This window comes from Phyllostomus discolor, chromosome 9 (genome assembly GCF_004126475.2).
Source record: "Phyllostomus discolor isolate MPI-MPIP mPhyDis1 chromosome 9, mPhyDis1.pri.v3, whole genome shotgun sequence".
Classification (NCBI taxonomy): Eukaryota; Metazoa; Chordata; class Mammalia; order Chiroptera; family Phyllostomidae; genus Phyllostomus; species Phyllostomus discolor.
The window spans coordinates 30,500,613-30,525,773 of NC_040911.2; the positions used below are offsets into that span (position 1 = coordinate 30,500,613).

A 25,161-nucleotide genomic window follows, 5' to 3' on the forward strand; every position below is an offset into this window, starting at 1 on the left:
AGATAATGTAGGCAGCAACCCAGAGGCATTTCCTGAATTGTAACTGGAATTCTCTATGGGAACTTGTGCATCTAAAGAAGGTCCTGGATGACACAGTCATTGGCATATTGTTGAGGAACCTCTGCTTTTCAGAATTAATTTCACAGAAAGCAGTGGAGTTATCTATGAAGCATTTCTGAGAAACAAATATAAGAGATGGATTCCTGTGGTTTCCTTGGGACAACTCAGTACGTCTTCAGTGAGTATTTAAAAGTCCTGAAGTAATGGAACATGATAATTGTGCTGCTGTATCTGAAGGGTTTCACTGACACTTGTTTCGGTTGTGTTTTCCCTGAGCCCGTAATTGCAGAAATACTCTCCCATGGTGACTAGTTCCCAATTTTAAATAGACTGTCTCATTAAAGGTAACTTCATAATGAGACCAGCGAGGACCCAAGCTGTGTGCTTTAATGGTAGTCACCCCCTCTTCCCTTACAGCTTGACCATGCACATACGGACGTGTGCGTCAAAGCCTTTGCCTTAAGCCCTATTTGAATTATGAGAAAAGAGGAGGTGGAATTACATTGTCTTTAAGGTCCCTTCCCGCTTTAGCATTCTCTGATTCTTTGGAATATTCACCAAATGGAAGTTCAAAAATTGATTCTGCTTTCACGCTGAGAAGGAAGAATGCCCACAATTGAATAAAAGATTAGAAGCTGTGGAGAGGAAATAGTTGTCTTGAGTGAGTTCTTTTATTGGAAATCACCCTTGTACTACTGGACAGGAAATTAAGTTCTTGCCTGGGTCATTAATCATTGTGCCAATTTGAAAATTGGCAGTGGGAGTAGGTGGCTGTATTTGAGGAGGAAGGAAAGAATGGGTAGAAATAGAGCTCCTAAAAACTCCCGAGTCTGGGGTGGGGGCATGAGCTAACAAGGAGAGGGTGCTATCAGCCACCCCTTTTTGTTGCAGGTGCCTCTGACATTTCTGTCAACTCTATAGTTCCTGCACTTCTCCCCCAGATTATTTCCCACTTCTACTAAGAGGAGGGAAATTGGAAGAATTATAAGATTTTCACTGAGGAAGGGCAGAGCAATGATCATCTAATCGGGTCATTATTTTCCTGTTTTGCTTAAGAGAGATGTTATACAGGAGGAAGATAAGATGAGGATAACCTTAGTTTTTGTCAAATTACATTGATAAGAGATCTAAAACCAGCAAAAATATATAACAGGTATGTGTCTAAAGCCACGTGCCCTTTGACACAACACCATCTATTGTCAGCCTCCTCTGCTCTTTACTTCCCTCATCCCACGTGAGCCCTACTCTGGGAACGACCTTCTGCCACCTACAGCTGGAGCTCCCCTCTGCATGTGTGAATGGGGCTAGAAGAGTATGAAGACCATCCTTGCTTTCACTTCTCCATCCTCACTCCAATCAAATGTGTAACTGTTTTAGAGTAGTCGCACTTTTCTATTTATTTTTCCTTTAAAGTGAGAGGTTTTGGTAAATAAGAACTCAGCAGCAAACTATATTGCCGCAAAAATAACAATTCTGACATTTCCGGGTGTCATCCATCTCAAAGCTCTTCCAACAGTGGAGTCTAAATATACCGCCAGGCTTTCTCATCACTCATCAGAACCCACTCGGAAATTTGCACCCCTCTGGGTTGGGTTGACTAAGCCTTCGGTAAAGCTCTCGCTTATAGATTTTTTTCCTGATGGGAAAGGGGCTAAATTAGGTTGGGAATTGAAGCATTTGGCTCAGTTACAGTTTGTGTGGGTTTTTGCCCTTTCTCCTTCTCTCACACCTGCTTCTTTCTAACTGCAATTTCACAATGTTCTTAACTGCTCAGCGCACAACGTGGTCCTTCCATGCCTGGTGAATCCCGCCCTGAGTCATCCTCCTGAGCATGGCAGGGGCTGGCCTGTGTGGCTGTGGCTTTCACGCTTAGGTAGGACAGAAATAGCCTTCGCTCTTCTCTCTCCAGATCACACACGAGCCTGCACAGAGATCTGAGTCTTTGCTCCAAACTAGTCACTCTGCCCCCAGCCTCCTCGTTACTGACACCAATAGTGGACACCTAGAGGTAATTTCCAAAATTAAAAAAAATAAGTACATAAATCAGTCAGCACTGGGTTGAGTGTCACTGTTAGCCCAGGAGGAGTGTTTCAAGCAGCTAATGATGCAGAGAATGAGATCTCTTTCCATCAGCCAGCCTCCTCTTTGTGACAAATCATACAGACTTGGAGTTTTCAGGGCTCTTGAATGAAAAAGAGTAGATGAAATTTCTACTCTATTGGAGTTTGTGTACCTAGCTTACAAAGCCATGTAAGCCACTCAAGAATTCTTGAAATTCTGATTTGCAGAACTGGCCCCAGCAGTGCCTGGGGGTCCTTGGTCTTCCCAGGTGGCCCTCGCCACTCAAACCCTGGATCTCGATGTCGGCGTGCTTCCCGATGGTCAGAGCTGTGGTCTTTCCATTTCTGCTCCTGGACTCCATAACACCAGACATCAATGGGAACTGTCCTTGAAACTCTTCTTGCCATTCTCCCCGATGGTCCACTCTCCTGCCTTCCCTCTTTTCTCAGTTTTTTTCTTTGTTTCCTATGGTTCATTCTGTGCTGCGTTGACCTCTTACATGTTGCCCTCTCTCCATCTTCACAGAAAACCTAACCGTCACGGCTTCCTCTGTCACCTCCAATAGGTTTGACTATATACTCTCGACTTCTCTTATTTCTGTCTGCCTACTGAATACACTTCCACTTTCTTATTTTATCATCTCGGCCTCAACTCTAAAAAAAAAATTATTTTTATCCCCTCAACTGGATCCTTCTAATGCTCTATCAATTGCTGTCATTGTCATCGCAATCCATGTCCTAGACGGCCATGTTGGTCATTCATACTTTCTCCTTTGGGCCAGTGCTCCCACGGAGGGGCTCAGGCAGGCCTCGGGCACACAGGTGAAGGACCAGCATTAAGGGCTCAGAGGCAGTTAGTAGAAGGACTGACTGCCAAGCACTGCACTAAGCTTTTTCCAGGCTTATTCCATTTGGTTCTCACAACTTCCTTTCAGGTAGTTTAGAAATAGGTGGGGCCATGCTCCACCCAGATGTGGGAACAGCCGTTTCTCTTTCCTTTTGTCAGGACACCACAGGACAGACCACAGGCTTTAGAATGGGAATAGTGAATGGATTATATCTATTTAGTCTGCCTTGAGAGGGCCACGCCCTTGGGGACCCTTTGCACTGGGGACTCAAGTGCCTTTCCTCTCCCTTTCCCCCTTATTTTTTGGAGCAGTGAGAATTGGTTCTGGGTGCCTCCCCTAGGTGCCACACTTCTGGCTCTGCCTGGGGCACAAGTGAGAAATGCATGGTTTCAAGTGTGCTTTGGCACTGAGGTCTCTAAGAGAGCCCCGGAGGGAGGCAGGGAGAGGTCACTGTTCTGTGACCACTGACAGCCGGGGCCTGAGGTCTGCACACCAGCACTCATTTGTTCAGCGTGTACGTATTGTGCAGAACTGGGGAACACGCTAGCAATGTAGCCTCAGCTCTCGCTTATGGCTGGGAAAAAACACTTTATACAACCCATTTTGTAGTTATTATTTAGTAGGAATTGTAAAGCTTTCAGTGGTGGGGACTTGCAGCTGTCCCGTCTCCCAGCTTTGTGCCTGAGGGTTGCAAGTACAGCATGGCAGCTGGATATAAGATGAATGCACAGCGGGCAGGAGGGTGTCCAAGGTGGCCATTTGCTCAGGTCAGCTCTCTGCTCACTACATCGCAGTAGATCGATTCCACCCACGTGGTGATAGGTTCAATTCCCGAACCTGTCACCAAGCCCATCAGGCTGTCCTTGCTGCTTGTTATTCCCACCCACAGCTCAACCTGTGCTCAGGTATTCTCACCACCTCCATTTCATTTCTCTCGTTCTTCTACCTCCATATTATCTCCTTATTCTCACCTTCACGGTAACCCTAGTGTGCCAGTTTCTGTCCTGTCCCAGCAGTGCCCGTGTGAGCTATCTCTCCTCTAATAGTTTATGCCAGTTCTGAGTTGGCATTCTCAAAGTGGGCACTGGCGGTAGCAGCATCCCCTGGGAACTTGTTAGAAACTCGGAGTCTCGGCCCCCACTCCTCACCTGCTGAAACACAGACTGGGGTGGGCCCCACAGTCTATGCTCTAACGAGCCCTCTAGGCGAACCTGATACACACCAGTTTAAGAACCAATGATAAGCCTCCCTTAGATTTTAATGATGTTTTGCCTTGTTTTCTTATTTTATATTCCATATGTTACTATTTTGCTTCTACACTGAGATTGTAAGTTCACTGTGTTGTGCACATTCATATTTTTACACAGTGTTGTATATAACAGTTTAATGTACATTTGGGAACATCCCTGGAAACTGTTCCAATGCATCTCCACCTACTTCCATATGACTGGTAATCTCATCTTGATCTGCTTAGGAATCCTTGGTCTACGTAGAGCCACATTCAGTTAGTTCTTTACAACCTCTCAACCATTTGAGAAGTTCAGCGTTCAGTGTGTAAACACAGGAAGGGTTGTAACTCTAAAACCATTATTTGTGGGGGTTTTAAATGCAGGGAATAAATATTCTTAAAATAATTATATTTTTGCTATCCCCCAAATGAATGGTAATAGGATTGAAGAGGGTAAAAAAATACCTAGTTTTCTATATGACATCATTTTGGTGGAAGTTAGAAAATAAAAGGAGAAGGAACAGGTATTTTTGTGAGGGAAGCACTTGGTTGCGTTGAGAGGTATGTCCCGTTCGCTTCACAGCAAGGGTGTCACTGTGTGGGAGTGTGTCTCTTGGGGCCTCTGGGGAATCGTGCAGAGCGCTGGAAGGTGGCTGTTGTTTCAGAAAAGAATATTTTAATTTGTTGGTCACACCAAATGTTTGGCCTGTGAGAAACTCAAAACTTTTTCTCCTCCCTTTTCCCCTTCTTCACTCTTTCCTTTTTTTCTTTCCTTCCTGATATATTAAATAAGTATTAAAAATACAGCGATAGAGTCTTCTCTCTAGAAATAAAAGTGTGAGTGAAGATTTTATTTTACTCTGGTTGATCCTGATAGTACATTACCGTCCCATATGCAACCATTTGAATGAATTCATTGTGCCTTTTTCTTTTGGATACGTTTTTACAAAAGTACAATGATTTATGTGCAGCTATTTTAAATTTACAGAAACTGTATTGTGTTTTAAATCTCATGGGTATTTTTTTTTCAGTCAGCACTATTTTAAAGATCCACTATGTGTTAAAATTCACTCTTGTTACTGTGGGTTTGTGTGGACTCCAAGGGTGGACAGCAGAAATCATGCTGCAGTGGCATTGCTCCTTATGGTCTGTGCGAACATTTCTTTGGGGCATCTACACAGGAGAGGGGTTGCTAGGTCTTAGAAATATGTCAAGTTAGTTCAACTAAATGGTGCCAGGTTGCTCTCCAGAATGGCTGCCCAGCCTTGCTCCCACCACTGCCACCAGGATGCCTTACCCACATCAGGGATTTACAGTGTTGTAGTCTACTAGGCCTGATGTAATAGCTCTTGATTTTCATGTATTCTCTTCATGTGCTTGCTAGTCTTTAGGGTAGCCTTAGTGTTAATAGATTACCTGTTTGTGTTCTTGGCCCATTGTTGTATTGGTGGTTTGCAGGATTTCATCGACTAGTTCAGATATCAAACTCTGATAGGTTTAGGCTTTGCAAGCATCATCTCTTCTATCGCCTGTCCGTCAACTCTTCCCACAGTGCCCTTCATTGAACAGAAATCTTTAACAATGGGATCATTGTTTTTGCCTTATAGTTTCAGTTTTTGGAGTCCTTCCCTGCCAGGAGGCGGTATCAGATAAGCATTCATTTTCAGTTTTTCTCATAAAGTGAATCAGTTTTACCAACACCAAAGACTAGTCTTTTCCAGTTATCTTTAGCACATAAAGATTTTTTCCACTTCCCTAACCCTCTCTAACTCCATTCCACAAAAAATGTTTGTGTAAGTTGAAATGACTCAGAAGCCCAGAAGAATAAGCTACCACATAATGACTAGTAAGAATAACATTCATGAAAACAATGTCAACACCCCCTTATCCCAGCCTTGGAAAGGTTCAGCTGGACCCTAGATGGAAATACAGTGTAATTGCCAAAAGAAAATATTTTTGATTGACATTGTCTCTTCTACCTACAGGGTGTCAACCATATCAGCCATCATAATGCAGGCCCTGTCCCACTATATATTTTAGTGATTCAATTTATGAATTACTTACAAGGCTTGCAAACTAAACATACCATGCTAAATCATTCACATCTTAAAAATTGTGTAGGCATTGGAAAAATTTTAATCTGTATGTAAATAAAAGAGAAAGAAAAACATATTTCTAAGTATTTTCTGGCCAGTAATCTCTTGAGTGTCTGAAATATATTTAGCACTTTGCACACTGCCTCGAACAGAGTGGTAAGTAAATAAATATTTGAATTGTTTGATTATTTTGACTAATAGGATGAGGAGAAAAAATTAATTTGGCCCATATTTTTAATTCTGTTATTGAATTCTGATAGTAAAAATATTAACCATCTTACTATTAATTGAGCACACACTGCTCCTTGCTGAGTATTACACATACATGGTCTCATTTAATCCTTGGGAAAAGTCCCATAACGTAGTATCACCATTCCCATTTTATACGTGAGGAAACTGAAGCCCAGGGAGATGTCGTATCTACTACTCAAGGTTACATACGTATCTACTACTCAAACCCAGATCTGCCTGCTCACACATTGGGCTCTTGTCCGCTGCTCACATCACCTCCTACTAATGCAAATGAAACCTAAGTAATATCGTGCTTAATGAGAATGTGTTTATATTTACACAAAGATACTTGACCAGCTCATTGTGAATTTCATACCAAGAACTTGGACTCAGGCACTTAATATGAGGTCCCACTATATTTTTTTACAGTTAAATTGTAAACAAAGCCCCTTAACTTTCTTGTTATTTTTTCTTTGTCACACACATCAGCTGGTGTCCAGTTTAAGTTAATACAATTCCTGTTTGTTTTCACTGGTACCTGTTTTCTGCATCATGAGCTATCATCACTTTAGTATAGTGAATTTTCTGTATAAGCTCTTATTTGCAAAGCAAATACTGCATTTTCATCACTCTTCCAATGGGCCAAATATTCATGAAGACAGTGATAAACCTCTGTATCAGCATGAAACATTGACATGGGTACAGTCCTCTGATTTTCTGATAATTACGTGTTTTAATTATTTGACAGATTATTAGCCATAATTTCCATTCAGCAGCTGTGTAGATTCTTAAAAATTATAAACTCTTAAAATACCTTCATAATAACCCTACCACTTTAAATGTTTTTGGTTTATATTTTTAAAGAACTAAAATTGTAAAACCAGAAAATGCAAAGTCCCCTTAGTACAGTTTCAGAAGCCAGAGTTGCTGACTCAGTCCTAATTGTCCTTTTTAAATTTTCCCCAGTGATTTGGGTTTATTAAAGGCCTGATCTGACATTAGACACAAGAATATTTTTATTTGAAATGTATCTCTGTGCCCTGACAGAGCCACTCCGCTCTCAGAGAACTTTCCCTCTCCAGCCTTGTTTACCCCATCAGGCCTTCCTGCCAGGAGCGGCCCTGTTTACATAACTGCCCTCGGTGGATGGAATATTTTACTGAGCAAAGTCCTACACTTGCACCACAGCCTGTTTAACATGGAATAGGGACAAAACCTGAAAGGCAATACAGAATGCTCAATAAGCTAGATCTGTGGTGAATAAAAGTGGAGGCATTTGGATGAAAATGAAGTATTGGAAGCAGGGAGCAAGAGCAGGGCGTTTTGTCAGCAAAGACTAAAGAAAACAAAAGAAGAGCGAGTTGCTCTTTAGTGGGGGGTGGAGGAGAAACCACTAGTTGGCTCAGGAGTGTAGGACAAAGGTGTACGTCTTTACTGTTTAGAAGCTTGTTCACTCTATTAAACACTTCAGCACAAATGGAACCCTCCAGTCTCCGGGCAGCAGTGTGGCTATTGCTTCTCCATTTTCTAACTAAAAAGAAGAGATTTCACCAGAACGAGGATCTATCATCAGTCATGTAGGGTCTTTTTATTTTACTGGAGTTTCCTTTTTTACTGCAGCTTTGACTAATTCCTAGTAAGCCTAGGACTCTCGCCCACCGTCACTGTGGTCACAAATATATTAGAGTAATTATATTTTAAGCATGAGACATTTTCATTGTGACTGCTCTTCCTGGAGCAGAGGGTTCCCTAGGCAGCTTGTCATGGAAAAGACAACACATGTCTCCCGTTCTGTCTTTCCCAGAACTGAGTCTTCAACCAGGTGGCAGGGTGCTGACCACCTAACTCCCATTCTCTGCACTTCTCTCTTCTTTTCTCCCTTTCAAATGTGCCACTTCTTTGACTGTGTCACATCTAGAATACTCTTTAATGGCTCTTCTTCTGGAGGAGTTTTTCCAGATTTAAGATAGGACATAACTAACACTTTTCTCCTAACCAGTAAGAAATTCAGGATAACAGCATGATTGTACTCCTTGGCATTCGTGACAAGTATATCTTTGTCACATTTGGCTTCTCTGATGTTCATTGAGCCCCTCTTTATCATGTGCCACCTATTGTGTGAAACTGTGTCTGTGTGTTTAATCATCCCAATAATTGGTGTTGGTTTATTGCCCTTGTATTATAGAACTAGGAGACAGGCGGAGGTGTCGGTGATTATGACTTAACCCAGGTTGCATAATGGGAAGGAGAGCCAGGATTTCAGCTCTAGAGGTTTATGCACTTAACTGCTGTGGGAGGATGTGGAGGCAAAATGATAACCAATGAGTACTGTCGGATCGAGAGTCACAGCCCTTGTGCCAAGCTGTGGGAGCAGAACCTGCCTGGCTCTGGGATGTCATACCTTAGCTCTTGCTCTTGTACCAAATGCAAGCCTTTAAGGTGTTGTCTTGCTTTTTATCCCCTTAATTGTTTTAGAGCAACTTTAGGTCCATGGCAAAATTGAGGGAAAGGTACAGAGATTCCCCCATATACCTTGTACACTGTGCCCCAACATATGCACAGCCTCCCCCATTGCCAACACCCCCACCACAGCTGTCCATTTGTTATCATTGATGAACCTGCACTAACACATCATTATCACCTAAAGTGCACCATTTACTTTATGGTTCACTATTGGCATTGTACATTTTATGGGTTCGGACAACTGTATAGTGGCATGTGTTGACCATTATATTATCATACAGAGCATTTTCACTGCTCTAAAAATCTTCTGTGCTCCATCAGTTTATCCCTCCCTTCCCACTAATCCCTGAAAACAATTGATCTTTTTATTGTCTCCAATAAAAAGGTCAGAAGAAATAGGTTTCCCTTTTCCAGAATGTCAGTTGGAATCATGTAGTATGTAGCCTTTTCAGATTGTCTTCTTCCACTAGAATTATGCATTTAAGGTTCCTCCATGTCTTTTCATGGCTTGATGACCTTGCTTTTAGTAGCTAAAGAATTTGGTGAAAATATATCCCTGACCTTTGCAGAAATGCAATTTAGGACCTATACAATGGGTTTTGTATACTGGGTTTTTGCTAGCCTTCCTACATCCAAGTTAATGCACTAAGCCAAGGTGGGTGTTAAAATTTGAACTGTTCTCGGCCCCTATAGATAATGCTGAGTATGTTCGAATCACACTTTTAAGAAACCATTCGTGTTTCTGTACATGGAGTTTTAATCACTTTAGTGTTGGCCCAAAGGTTAAAAACTAAATCCCTTATAATCAAGGCACTTTTTTCCCTTAATGAAAACCACAGCTTGAGCAGCTGCTTGTATTATTGTCCCTGCTCTGCGGTTCCTCTGGTGTGTGGGAGTTCGCTGTCAGGCTGTGGAAAAGGGAGCAAATAGGAAGCCAAGAATGGGGTCATGTTTCAATAGAGAAATAATGGTGGAATGCTCAAATCCATGCGTGTTTTCCTCACCCTCCCCACACTTTCGACATGCAGTTTGGCTCTCTTTTCCTTTTTAAATGTTTCCATAAGGCATGAAAGAAAAGAATATATCATAAGAACCTATTATATTGAAAACTCCAGGACCCCAACCTTGATTCTGTACAGTAGGCCTTTATTTTTGCCTATAGCTGTAAAGCGACAGCCTAGCTACACAGTTGGTGCCATGTGACACCCGTGTTTTGTCCGTCTGCGTTGGTGTGGTGTTCCTTCCCTTTGTCTGGGTTGAAATTGTGTTTATCTGTGTATAATGTTCTTTTCTTCTGTCTATTTCTGTGTCTCATTTTCTTTTTTTATGTCTTTTCCTATCTCCGTTTCTCCTCGTGTTCTTTTCCCTACTCTCCATTTCCTAGTCCTTTTTCTTCTCTTCACTTTCTATATCTAACTTCAAATTCTACAAATGAAAACTAAAGTCTTGTTTTTGCTGTTCTTAATTTTCTATGAAGATAAATAGATCATTTTCTAGTTCTCAAAAGGGATGCTACCTCAAATAGAATAGCTTTTTACTTATTAGGACCTTGATTTTTTTTAATGTAGGTTTTTGATCCTTAATAGAAGCAGCCGCTTCATCCCAGCCACCAGTCACGATGCCTGAGATTAAGAAGAGCCCCTGGGTTCTGACTCCACAAATGGGGTGAAATCTCAGTGATACCATGCACCCTTCCTGTCTTGGTCACCCCAAGCCACATTAAATGAAGACATGTTTTATCATTTGATCAACTTCCAGGGTCACTCTGAGGCTTAAATGAAACAATCTGAACAGCCCTTCAAACTCTGTCAGGGAAGACTGTATTGCAAATATAAACAGTAAATGACCCTTCTTCCTACTAACTTTTGTATATTTTTTTCATTAACAGACAAGACATAGCCAGCTCCTCACCCTGTTGACCTCATCCTAAGGAGGGAGATATTGGCAGTTTGGGGAAGCAGCTTGATAGAGTTGAGATCAGAACACATAAATTACAATCCTGGACTTATACTGACGGAAGGTATACTACTTAATCTCTGGGGCTTCAGTTTCCTCATAGGTTACATCTCGAATAATCCCCACCCACCTCTGTGGATGGCTGAGGGAGCTGCCGGGTGTGTGAAAGCAGGCCGGCTGTGAAGGTTACTCTGACATGGCTCTGGTCCAGATGCCCAGGCTCCTCTTTCTTTTCTATTTTGTCTTTCCACATCTGATCAAGTCTCTTTCTTAACAAGCTGGTCATTTGAGATGTGAGTCTCTCCTTAATTCTTTGCCCGCACTGGCATTTAACATATTCTGGCTTTCAGAGTCAAGTCAGACCTACCATCCTTTACTACCGTTTTTTAGATTGAACATATGTGGCAGGCCGGAAGTAAAAGAAACTCAGGATACATCCAGGCAGAGCACTGTCAACAGTACAGGTCTTAAATGAGCTTGCTCATAGTGTTTATGCTAAAAGCTATAAACATAGGCCTCCCCTTAAGGTTTCAATTTAAGGGAGAATGAAGCGCTGCAAGAGCCTGGACTTCCCACCTAAATTTTTTGAACGTTTCCTGACCAATGGTCACCCACTCACATACAGGATCACCTAGATCAGTGATGCTCCAAGTCCTTGGTCAAACCACAGCTCTGCCTCCCTCTCTTAGGAATGCAGAATAGTTCCTGGGTTAGATGAGATTTTTTAAATTTGAGCCAAGAATTAAAACATTCAAAATTGGACATGTTTACATAAAAACCAGATTTCCTGCCTCTGGAAATAAACAGGTGTTAGAGCTATCTCCCCCTTCCCTCTTTTTTTTAAATCAGTTTCACCAATTTATACAACTTATCTGGTCATGGAAGTATTTTGAGACTCAAAAAATATATATATTTCTCCTGTCTTAATTGCCTACTTTTGAAAGCAGGCATTTATGAAATTCCTAGTGTGGACTCAAACTGTGTTGTCAGAGAAACAGAAGACATAATTTCTGCTGTCAGGTTGCTTGTGGCCTAACTAAAAAAAAACAATACAAAAACAAGTAAAATAAGTAGGGAAACATTAAACCCTGGTAATGAATATCAGTGAAGATCAGCATGGAGCCAGGTTGTCAGGGAAACCTCATGGATGGTGTTGACCTTGAGCTGATGCTTAAATTCATTCCTTCACTCAGCCATCATTGATTTTCCTACTCTGTGTCTTGCACAATATTGGGTACTGGGAATAAAAAGATGATTGACAGACACGTCCTCTGCTTTCTTTAGAGATTTGTTTACTATGTAGTATACAAAGATAAACATATAAACAAACAAGGACAGTAAAACATTACACATGCTTAGAGAAAAATCTATTGATAGATAATGAAATCACAAAAGAGTGTGGCCAGTTATATAGCTGAGCTTTGAAGTTTTCTTACAGTGTAGGTGATGAGTACATGGATTTTGGATAAATAGACTGACAACCTGGGAATAGAGGAAAGGTGTTCCAGATAGTGAGTTCAGTACGAAAAGATGCGTCATTCACCATGGGTGCATCTAGATGAGCTTTAGCATCGTGAGAGGAAAGCAGCAGCCAGATCTTGGAGGGACATGTGTTCATTAAAAAGTTAAACTTTATAGGAGGTTGAGAGCCAACCAAGTCTTTTAATCAGACGCTGAAAGGATACACATCCCCCATCCATCCTTTACTTCTTCCACCCTGCTGCACCCCAGAGGCTGCCCTAACTTAGCTAAATTAGCAGACTCTCATGCCCTTTGATTTTCAGTCGAGTTCAGCCAATGGATAAATAGTCCCAGCAGGAGATGGGCAAGAAGAGAGAGTGAGGTCAAGGTCTTTATTTTCCTGGCTTTCTTCCTTGAAGAATACACCTGGGAACAGCTCCATCTCCCCTTCTGAAGGTGACCTTATTTACATAACTTACCCCTTCCAGTAACTAGTTTTTTCTATTGTCCCTTCAGGCCTTTGGTGGTGACATCTTCATCTCTGTACTGTCTCCAGGCTATCAGTGTGCTTCCCCTGTAGTCCACTCATACCATTATCAATAGTCCTGTTGTAAATAAATCCTCTGCAAATTATCCTCATTTAAAATACAATTTGGTTTTAATGTTAAGCAGCAGTGTACAGGGATAGTTTCCTGGAATAGAAGTTAAGTCTCAAAGCAATCAACTAGGAAAACTGGCTGCAGTGAAAGATGATGAGGTTGGGAATCTGCAATTGTTGTGGAGATAGAAAGGAGTTGATTGATACAGGATAAGGGAACAAAGTTGAATTGATACCAGTTGGATGTGGGAGATTAGGGAAAGTCGGGAGTCGAAGATGACCACCGATGTTTCTAACTGCTTAGTTCAAGAAGTAAAAAGATGAGCTTAATTTTGCACGTGTCAGTTTTGAGATCTTTGTGGGAGAGCTATCGGAGATACATGCCAGGTATTGGGGAGACCAATGTGGAATTCAGGAGCAATCTGACTGGAGGGAGAATTGGTATATTGTCACTTTATAGGTGGTCCTTGAAGTCAAGGTGATAGGGGAGGTCACGTAGGAGAACCAAGAGAGTGGGAGAAGAAACAGAACAAGAGAGGAAGACTGTCATGCATAGAACTTAGAATGTCACTAGAAAGATCCATAGTTTTGCACAGAGGACATGAGCAGAGGAGAAAGAGTGAGTACTGATCGCACACAGTGGTGGGGAAGATGTCTGCAGAAGAGTGGGACCAGGGCAGGGAGGCACTTGAAAGCTAAGGAAGAGGAGCCTGGCTTGGGTCAGAAATCCAATAACTATTATATTTTATTTATTTCTTTAGTCTGCAAGTGTGCATTGAACATGTAGGTTCTTGAGTGAGATGAAATCCACTCAGGTTGTGTTTTAAGATGAGTTAAGGTATGATAGAGGGGCAGAGATGCAGATGGGCTTAAAATCTCAAGCAGTAATATCGTCACCAAGTGATGAGGACTGGAACCAGAATAGCAGCATTGAATACTGAGGACAAAGAGATTTTGGGGAAAGAAAAATCAAGACTTATGGAAAAATGAGTCTAGGAGAAAGAAGGTGAAGATGACCCCAAGATTTCCACCAGAACGTGTTAGTGACCGTGATCACATCTACAACAGATTTTAGGTTCCATCCTGTTTATGATCGTTGTGCCCCAGAAAACTTCTGATAGCTCTGAAGAAGCAACTAACCAATTAGCTGTCATGAGAAATTTAATTTGCCCATTTTCAAAAAATAAGGAAACCTTTTGCATGGTGTGAAGTAGGTTGGCTGGTTAGAATATATGCCCCAAAATGTTGTAGTTTTAAATCCAGCAAAGTCCAATTAAGTTCAAGGGTAGAATTTCAGAGATGAAATTATGACCACTTGTTTTATATAATCTCCAGTGGAGAAATAGAAGTACAGATGATTATTATAAAATTAATTATATTTTAGTTGATGATTTCTTTCTGTTCTTTGGCTTTAATTCTGATTCTCTGCAGTTATAAGCTTTCAGCCTCTGTGCTGAGATTGGTTCTTTATCTTTCTTTTCCCTCAATTCTACTTCCACTGTCTCTCCTCCCCACCCAATCATAATTTAAGGAACTGACTGTAAGTGATGTAGGGAGTCACATTTCAGAATAGGAAATGTTGTGTTGTAATATTTCAAGTTTGGGCTTTTAATTTTTTAAGTATGCTTCAGATTAGTAAAAATTTCAAAAATAGGTAATAAAAAATGAACAAAAAATTCACAAAATATAAAATATAAATTGCCTAATTATTAAAAATCAGATCTATCGATCTTTAAATGCAATTAAAATTCCAATGAGATGCTATTTTTCACATATCAGATTGGCAATGATAAATTTTTAAAAGTTTGTCACTAAACTTAAGGACACAAGGAAACACACTGGTAGTAGGCATGTAAGTAGGCACAAAGTCTATGAAAATTACTTAGGGAATATCTGTCAAAAGTAAAAATGCACTTACCCTTTGGCCCAGCGATTCCCCATTGAAGCATTTCCCGCCAATGTACTTGCATTAAATACACAAACCCTTCAATATAAGGATATTACCTTCAGCATCACTGTCACTACAAAAGATTGGAATAGATCTGAACGTCCATCCACAGAGGACTGGCTAAATTAGTTACGGTATTTGCATGGTGTGGAATACCGTGCAGCTCTTTAAAAAACAGATTTTTATGGAATGATAAAGAAACTGCAGAATGCTACTTACTATTTGTTATGTGTGCAGACAGATAATACGCAGTAGTATGTCTGGACGGATGTCCAAGGGAACGATAGCGTCTGCCTCTGCGAGGAGATCTTGGGAAGATCTCCTAAGATTGGGAAGGAGACTTTTATTTTTCACCCTGTACCCTCTGGTACTGGTAATTACATATATTAAGTAATCTTTAAAACTCTTCACATTATTCAAGAAAGGGAAGCTAAGTATTTCACCAACACTGATGGTTTTTCATGCATTGTTGGTGGAAATGGACATTTACATAAACTTTTTAAAAAGCAGTATGTTGGTTGGCGCATTTCAAAATAACAAGAAGCTAATCTTTTACCTGGCAATGCTACTTTTACATTCAGTCTCGTAGAAACTCCAGCCTGCAAGCATATGTAAAGTTAAAAACACAAGAGTATTTGTAAAGTGAAGTCTTGAGGATAAATGCAGATTCCTGTTCAGGTTTAGTTGCTTTCTGAGAAGCATCAACTGCTTTGTTTTTTCTGTGACTTGAGAATTGTTCATTTCTTCACATTTGGAAACAGCCCCGTGGTCCTAAGGTTCAGTCATTTGAACCAGATTGGATCTCGTTTACACAACTGACTTGAAAGCATCTAACTGAATGTCGGTGGCCTGCCTCTGAAAGGTGAAAGAGGAGGAAAGTGAGGATTCACTCATTTGTTCACTATTTATAAGCATCTACTTTCCGTCACGTGCAATCCTGGGGGGTAGCTCACTAAATAACACAGATGTGGTCGTGGCATTTTCAACATTCCAGGGTTCTTTTTTCTTAACCCTTTCGGCCATTCTCAGGTTGCTTTGGTATTCTAGCGCCATTTTTATTATTGCTACTTTCTCTTCTATTTCTTCATTTTGTGCTGGTTTTACGTGGTGTTTTCCTGCTCCCTGCAAAAGGGGGAATGGCCGCAGAATGTTGTTTGTTGTTCACTGGAGTTACAGGCCCACAGATGGATACCGAAGGCCTCGGCTCTCATTTCGTTTCTTTTTATTTACTCACATAAAGTCGACCACCGGGCTGAAGGGACAGTGAACAGTAAAACCAGAGCTGTAAAAGAGGATTTACCACATACCCTGCTCACTGCCAGCGAGGCCGGGAGCCCCGTCTGCGCCGCAGCACCGGACTTGTTTCCCCACGACCATTGACCACAGCTTCCCCACCAGCAGCAAGTGTGGCCAACCCGACTTTGACCGCCTCTGCCTCTGCCTGTTATTTCTCCATGCCTCAGCATTGTCGGTGTCCTGTCTGAATTAGCAAAACTTGCTTCCATCTTCCATTTCTAACAAGTGACCTTCTGTGTCTAAGCAAAACGCAGTGTGTCACACAATAGCACCGTCAGCCGTGGGCAGGTGCTCGAGATTCAGATGCCTCAGGTAGGACTTGGGCCTCTTAGCTTAGTGCCCATCCATTTTGAGGTAGACCACTCTGATTATTTTGAGTGACACAACAAAGTGGACATTTTCTGAATAACAGTTATTTCTTGTTGCCATATCAATTATGTAATTTAGTTTTAGATACACGTGAAAATAGTGAAATATAGGACCAATCTTTGTGTTTTAAATATTACCTTGAATTCATTTGAACCATAGTGGATGGACGTGTCATTGGTGTTGACTGCGTTCCTGGGGGTTCCAGGGTCCCGCAGATGGAACAGCTCTCACAGCGGAGACGTTTTCTGAAGCCATCAAAGCCGCTGAGAGACAATGCAGTTTCCTCCCTCTCCGAGAGTGGAGTTTGACAGTAACATCTCAGAACAGATGTTGCAACGATCTCCAAATGTTTTTATTTGGTGGCACAAAGACCCTGTTATTCATGAAATGGTCTGTTAAAAAATTAGTTCCTCCATGTGGGGGTTGTGGGAATGTGTTATGTAAATTGATTTTGCATTTTGGCAGGGAATTGGCTCTTAACTCTTAGACTGTCTCCAAATTTGACTCTGACTCGTTCGTTTGGGCTTCTGGGCTACAGCAGCCACAGAGGAAAGAGCAACCCAACAGCTCAGCATCCTTCCCAAAGTACCTCAAGCTGACTCCTTGCAGTGTCACAGTCTTTTATAAAGGAAGAGAAGCTAAGTACAAGTTCACCAAAATTTGATCTTGTAAAATGTAGGGAGAAAACACAGGCATTTGTCTTTGCTGGTGATTTACATCGTTCTCCTAATATAATCCACTTTTACAATTATAGTTTCCTGATTTTAGACTCCTGTTGAAAGGGGAAACTTCCATTCTAAGATAAACATGGGTCAGCTGAGGATGTGGTTTCAAGTACTTCGCAAGAGACCTCAGTTTAACCATTTAGGAGTGTTGGAATATAAGGCCTGATCGTTTTCACTTCTGACGTTTTGTCTCCTTGCCCCTACCCTGTTTTGTACTTTCCGCTCCTCCCAGCAGGACCTGTCAGCCAACCGTGTGGCCTGAGGGCCACCTGTGACCTTGCCTGTTTTCGAAAATAAAGTGTGATTGGAGCACAGCTGATCAAATCTGTTTACATATTGTCAATGGCAGCTTTTGAGAAAAGTCACCAGAGTAGTTGCAACAGATACCCTTTAGCCCGTGAAACCTAAAATATTTACAGAACAAGTTTGCAACCACGGCAAATAAAAAGTCACATATATGCTGTGACTCACTATTTAAAACATTACTGTAAGACATTTGATAGACTGGTATTTAGATTTTAAAGGCATTTGTTGGGTGTAAGAAATAGAAACTTAAACCTATGACAGGAAATGTTTAAAATAATAATATACATACTCAAAGAAACATATAGACTAAAATCATCCAGGACAATGTGAAGAAATTGTGTGGAAAAGAGAGAGAAGTTAACTGACTCTTGGATATTCAATAAACAGTTAAAAGAATGAATAAAAAATTTATTTTTCTGATGTGCAATATGTTCAAATGCCAAAACTTGTAACATTTGGTCATATTTAGCTGTTAACTCTATTTTTATTCTTATTCTTTCTTCTGTGTGTGTTCATTGTTCTCAGAATAGTTTCTCTAAGTGCTCCCATGTGTGTGTGACTCTGAAGTTTTTCTTCCCATCCAAACAGCAACACAGGTGAGACGAGAAGAAGTTTAGAATCTGTATAACTCAGTATGGACGCCACAGCCATACCAAATATGCCTGTTCATTTGGCCATAAGCCAAAATATATTTGGGAGTGCTGAATAGCATTAAGACCACAAATACAACAGAAAAATAAAGAATGCTCAAAGGACAACCTCCCAAATTGGGAGAGAAGAAAAATGGTGTTAAAAGGATAGGAGCAGTTACAACAAGAAACCCGGGCTCTATTATTTAAACCAAAATATCAGCAATCATGACAAATAGGGTAAGGAAAAGTATGAGTTCTAATGCTCTTACTTCATGAGAAGAAACATCCTGTTTTGCCAGGAGATGCACGTTTTCCCCACAGAGGACCCTATCAGCTGATCTTTAATAAGGGCTTGAACAGTATCTGTAATCACAATGGTAAGGGAATGCAGAGGTATTTTACCAGGGGTGTCTGACCTTTTGTCATCTCTGGGCCACACTGGAAGAAGAGTTGTCTTGGGCCACACATTAAATACATTGTGACACGTAATCACAAAAAATCTCATAATGTTTTAAGTAAATTTATGGTTTTATGTTGGGCCACATTCGCAGCTGTCCTGGGCTGCATGCAGCCTTCGGGCCGCGGGTTGGACATCCCTGTCCAGAGCCACAGTAACACAGCAACCACTAGCCAGTGCAGCTAATGAGCACTTGTAATGTAGCTAGTGTGAGCTGAGGTGTGCCCCAGTGTGAAACACACTGGAGTTAAAAGACTATATGTGAAAAAAAAGAATTATTTTTCTTTTTTGCTCTAACTTCTCTCTCTTTTCCACATAGTAATGAGTAAAATATCTCATTAATGATTTGTAATGATTTAATGAGATATTTTACTCACTATATATTCATTTATATATATTTCAATATATATAATTTTTACTCATCAAAATGTTTCATATTGAATTTAGATGTATTGGCTTAAATGAAACATTATTAAAATTAATGTTACCTCTTGCTACTATTTTAATTTGGCTGCTAGAAAATACATAATTGCATATGTGGCTTGCATTGTATTTCTACTAGGCAGGACTGTTCTGTGGAGTAATGTCTCATGGATATAGAAATGTTGGGGCACAGTGACACCTCTTCGCCTAAGAATGCATTCTGAAGGTAGGATGGAGTTTAGTGTACACGTGCAGCATCCAGGCAGTCCCTTCGCTCAGAGAGGGGACATCTGCAGACCATTTGACCAGTGTTTGGCTTACATGCAGATCCCCGTCTTAGGAAAATTTTTCTAAAATATTGATCACAGATTTTAAATTAAATTTGTTCATATTCATGGAAAGATATCATTTGTAGGTTTTCATAAATCATACCTGGTTTAGTGATAGAACAGCTTGAATTGTGTTCAGGTATCAAATCTACAATTTCTTTTCTTTTCTAACAAATTAGACAATGTAAATCACAGTTGAAGGTAATTGGACATATTGTCAAATGTCTGTTGACTGTCAAATGGTTCTAGATATTCAAATGAAATGGGTCTGAAAGTCTGAACTCTGACGACAGCTTTGGTCCCCTCGTGCATCATGTTCTGACGCTGGAAGGACTGTCCATTTCATCCCAGAAAATAATGTCGACTGCTTATCTTACTCACTCTTGGGTTGCATTGGTCCCTGAAAAGCATTTCTTGAGGTTCTGTATGGTATTCAGATAACAATAGCCCAGTGATACACCATTACTTTTTTATTCTGATGAGTGAAAATTCATATAGTGTTCACAAGCAAACAAACCTTGTGTGCAGTAGTACAGTTCACCTTTTATTTATAACTGTGAAAAGCTGCAGTTGCTTCATGGTCTGCCAATCCCAGGATTAAAGTAACTTTCTGTCTTTTGTTCAGTGAACGTTTGCTAATCACCTATTGCAGGTGAGGCATTGTGCGTCATTGAATTTAGACAGGTTGAATTTGGTGCTGATGGGATTTATAAGTATAAATATCCAATAGACTCTTAAGTACATGTCTGCAGAAATTAAGAGAAATCTAGACTGTATCAAATAAGTATTATATATTTATACAATTGTTTACACAAGAAACATTCAACCGTTTAACTCTGCTCACATGTTAATCTTCGAAGAGCTGCAAGTGGACACAGGAAGGAGATGCTCTCTGATGCCCATTGAATTGTCTGATTTAAAAAATACTCAGCTTGGGCAGATGGTGGGCCGCCCAGGATGCGCACGCAGGCTGCCAGTAGAAATATAGATTGGTGTAAGTATTTTGCAGAGCAATAGAGCTATGCACGTTAAACACAAAGAATTCTGTGATACCCTTTAATTTAATAATTCCACTCTAGAAAATGTATGGAAAAAGTGCGAGCCCAAAAGTGAAAAGAAAATCTCTACAGCTCAGAAAGGGGCCAGGAGCTGAGAGTTGCTAAATGGCTTCTTTGCTCACTACTTTGCATGCGTCATCTCGGGTGATCCTCACAGCAGCTCTCTGAAGTGTCCCCACTTTACAGGCGAAGAAACGAGGCTCAGACAGATTACAGACTTGTCAGTATTACAGAATTTGTCAGTGGCAGAGTTCGCACTTAAATTAGACATCTGCCTAACTCAGACTAATTATGTAAGAATAGAAAACAGTTAAAAATGTGGAAAAATATGGGAAGGAATGGAGTAGAAAACTGTAGATTCTTCATAATTATTAAGAATTTGTGCATTCAGGGGGAAAATTGGGACAACTGTACTGGAACAACAATAAAATATTCAAAAAACAAAATACAAATGTAAAAAAAATGTGCATGGACTAAGTAAGAGACAGGAAAAGTTTAATGTGTTACTGTGGCAGCTTTTGTTTAAGTGTGTTGAAATTGCCATAATCTTTTTGATTTTTAAAAAAAATTCTGTTTTTTTGTGAAAAGGATGTAATTAACATTTTGACTGTATTTTCAAGTGTATTAGTCATGCCTCTCTGTGCTTCTAAAAGGTGTCTGAGCTGTTATGTCTGAGTGCATCCTCTCTTTCGTCCTCGTCGGCTACTCCTTACCTCCTGAGAACTCTCCTATCAAGGTTTATCACCAGCAAAAATCCCTACATCCTTACACTCTTCTCTGAAATTACTTTGATCTTGTTAAATCCCAACCTGGATATCACCTGAAAATGTGGCTTCCCTGAAGCCCTCCCGTGGGCTCCCGGAGGCAACTCTATTTTTGGCCCCCAAGTTGCGGGGATGTAATTGGTCTCTGAGCTCTTCATTACAGACTTGACTGATTCCGCTTCAGCCTTCCCTAAAGCTTTAAGTCTCTTGTCATCAGACTGTATCACCCACCACCCCATCGCTGTTACAGTCGTCTACCAGGCTCGTGATTCCTCCTTCGTCTGTCCGTCATTTTCACTCCTGGCTTACCACCATTCTCTCCAGCAGCACTTCCCTTTTCATGCTTACGTGTATGGTTCTTGCACTGCCTCTGGCTTCTCCGAATAACGATGACGATTATCCCTGTTCCTGTAGCTCCGCCCCACCTCAGCCTCTTCTCTCATACCTGCCCCCTACACCACATCAACACAAAAACTGCATGCTTGCCTTACCTCAGTTGCATGCATGCCACTCTGACTGCTGTCCTCTGCCTGGCTCTTGAGCTCACTCACTCCCTCCAGGGTACAGAAATCAGCTCCGTCAGAACCTACCATCCATTAATCCCACTATTCTTTTCATTTTCTCCCTCCCTCCCAGGTCAAGTTCCATGGGCCGTTGTCATAGTCACCCTCTTGCATATATCCTGACTCCTGTGCCCTCTCTCAGGCCTCAGACACACTTGGTCATTTCACCATCCGGGCTGATTCCAAATCTCTGCCGGCCGTGTGCCAGCTCCTGCAGACCAGACATTAGCTGGAGAAAAACACAAAACTGTACTACTTGATTTCCTTTTAATTCATGACCATGAACCTTAAGTGGGAATTCACGACTGCCCAGCAGTCATACTATGATAATCACTCTCACCAGACTTTTTACAGGCTTTTTCTCTTTCCTTAACCCTCCCAGCACCCCCTCTCTCAACCTGACTCTCGACTGGTGCCTTCTTTCTGCCTTTTGCTGGAAATACTGATGTAATAAAAGACGGCTTCCACCAGCTGCCACTGAACTCCTCACAGATGAACTGCCGGTGAAGGCCAGCCCCTCCACTCCCATGTCCCCCACCTACGCAAGGATATGCTCCAGTAATTCCTCTCATCATCTGTTGGTCATTCCCATCCGCATCCATCACATTAAGAAAAACAAAAACAGTCCCCATGTCCCATTCCACTTCCTCCCTGTAGCTACTGCTCCCTCTCTCCCTTTAGCTACCACTCCATCTCTCTTTCCCCTCCATAGCCAAACTCCCCAAAACATCATCTGGCATCCGTTCTTATTATTCCCAGTTCTCCTTTGTCAGTCTCTCTTAAATCTAATTCAGTCAGGCTTTTGGCCCAACTGTTCCAGTGCTTGTATCCAAGTCCTCAGTAAATACAAGCTGCTCCATCCAACAGCTCTCTGTCCTCATGTCACAGTCCTGTCACCAGCATTTGACACACTCGTACTCCTCACTTGAATCACCTGGCTTCTAGAATGCACCCTTTGGAATTTTCTTTTTGCTCTCCTGGCGACCCCTCCTCAGTCTCCTGGGACTTAAATTGCAGACTTCTCTGTCTACAGGGTCATCATCATTAAGGGTCGAGGCTTCTAATATCATCTTTGTGCTGATGACTCCCAGATTTATTATTTCCAGGCAGACCTTTCTCTGACCTCCATGCTTATATGTCCATCTGAGAGCCTTTGGGATGTTCGTATGTCTCATAGGCACCTCAGATTTACCCCGTCCATACTGAACGCCTGATCTTCCCCCCACCCCTCCAACCCTTCCCGTCTCAGTCAACGGCATCTCCATTCCTTCAGCTTGCAGGCCAGATTCCCAGTACTTTCTCTCTGCTTCCAAACCCCTGCCATCTGATACCTGAATTATTGCAGGAGCCCCCTAACTCTGCTTCTGTGCTTTGCACCTTTATAATCTGTTCCCAACATGGCAACCAGAGTGGTCCTTCTGTGATGTAGATTCGATCACCTCTTCTCCCCCAGGGGCTCCCCATTCCACACAAATGAAGAGCTGCACCTCTTCACACGTGTGCACAATCTGACCACCTGTCATTTCTCTGACTTTCTTTCTCTTCTTCCTTACCTTTTACTCACCCTGCTCCAGCCTCACTGGCAGCATGCCAAGTGAGCAGGCACCCACCCACCCATCCACCTGAGGGTCTTCGCAGAGGCTCTTGCCTATGTTTATAACCCTGAGAACTCAGCTCCCAGCCACATCAAGGGTCACCCCAGCCACACCTACCCTGGCCACCCTGCACTCTCCATCCTCACTTTTCCCTATTTTCAATAGCACTTCTCACCTTCTAACATACTATATACTGCACTCATATAGTATGAGTGCATACTATACTGTACTCATATTATGTTCAGCATCTGTCTCCCACTCCCATGTAAGCTTCAGGAGGGCAGAGATTTTTGCACAGTCTATTTATTGAGTATCTCCAACATCTAAAATAATGGCTCTACCCAATAAATACTAAAAATAAATGTGTTGAGAGTACGAATGAAAGTTTCCCTATTTCTGCCTGATGCTCCATGTATACTTGCTCAGAGATCTGCCTCAGAATAGCTATTAATTCCTTTTCAAGTTTCTCAAGTGTTATATTGTAAACAGCATTCAGAAATGCTACTGAGGAACACCATGTCATTGACTGGATTGCATATGGTCTTTTATTCAAAACTGAAAACAACTCCTCTAGATTGTAGCAGTAGTATCATAAATATTGAAAATGTATAAACTTCATAATAGATCCTTGACCTCTTTAGGAATGTGTTCAAAGTTCTTGAGAAATCCCCCAACTTAGAGATACCACAGAGTGTAGTTTACTCTCATGAATTTCATACGTGCCGATAAGAAGGAAAGCGGGAATCCACTTATTGCTGCAGATGCCCAGTGGTTCATTCATTAGAACAAGGCTCATCCCCATACCCCACCCAGCTGCTCTGCACTCAGGCTTTCTGCTTATGAAAGCTGAGGGTCCATTAGATTATTTTATTCTATTTGCAAATTTTTAGAATACTAATTTTAAAAATTAGTCCCCTAAGCCACTTGGCATTGGTTTTAGAATATAATGTTTATGGGTGTTATTACCACTAAATGACAATGTGACTTACTCTTAAAAACAAAATGAACAACCACTTACAACAAACAGAGGAAGTTTCTACTTTGACATCAGAGTACAAGTGAGCATCCATTCCGTTTGATGTTGGTCCGCTGGTAATAAACTCTGAATATAAGCAAAAAATGCACGCCTGTTTTCATTTTGAAGCTGATGTTTAAGAAAACCTTCTGCCATGGTAACTTGTTTTTTTAATGATAGTGATCAGAAGCCTTTGACAAGGAGAGTGGGAGTCAGGAATGGGGATGCTGTCGCCACGGTGACAGCTGTCCAGCATAAACATCTCACATCTCTTCCATTTATCTTGTATTTCAGGCCAATTCAAGCTGCTGGAACAAGACCGAGATATAAAGGAGCCAGTGCAATATTTCAACAGTGTGGAGGAGGTGGCTAAAGCATTTCCTGAACGCGTGTATGTCATGGAGGAAATAACATTCAACGTAAAGGTAGCTCCAAAAGAACCAAATATTTACCCTCACTAAAGTAATCTAACTTTCAGGGCATTATGTACACAGAAGGTGCCCATCTAGGCCTCAGAGGAGAGTTCCATATTCTTAATGTATAGGTGTCAGTGGCCAAAGCTGGTCTTGTAAGAATTGGCATGTGCTATAGGTGACCTGATGTGTAGACAAGTGCCTGTGCTTAATGAGCACTATCTTTTTCTAAGGTAAGTGTTAAGGAAGATCAAAAGCGTTTTCTTT

The 25,161-nt window shown here is 41.3% G+C and overlaps 1 protein-coding gene across 1 annotated transcript in view; it reads left to right on the forward strand.

The window, feature by feature from the left end:
* GAREM1 (GRB2 associated regulator of MAPK1 subtype 1) overlaps window positions 1-25,161 on the forward strand; it is a 180,346-nt gene that overhangs the window by 115,967 nt on the left and 39,218 nt on the right. Inside the window, 1 exon segment of the mRNA XM_028523922.2 lies at window positions 24,776-24,906. Coding sequence (XP_028379723.1) covers window positions 24,776-24,906 — 131 coding nt within the window.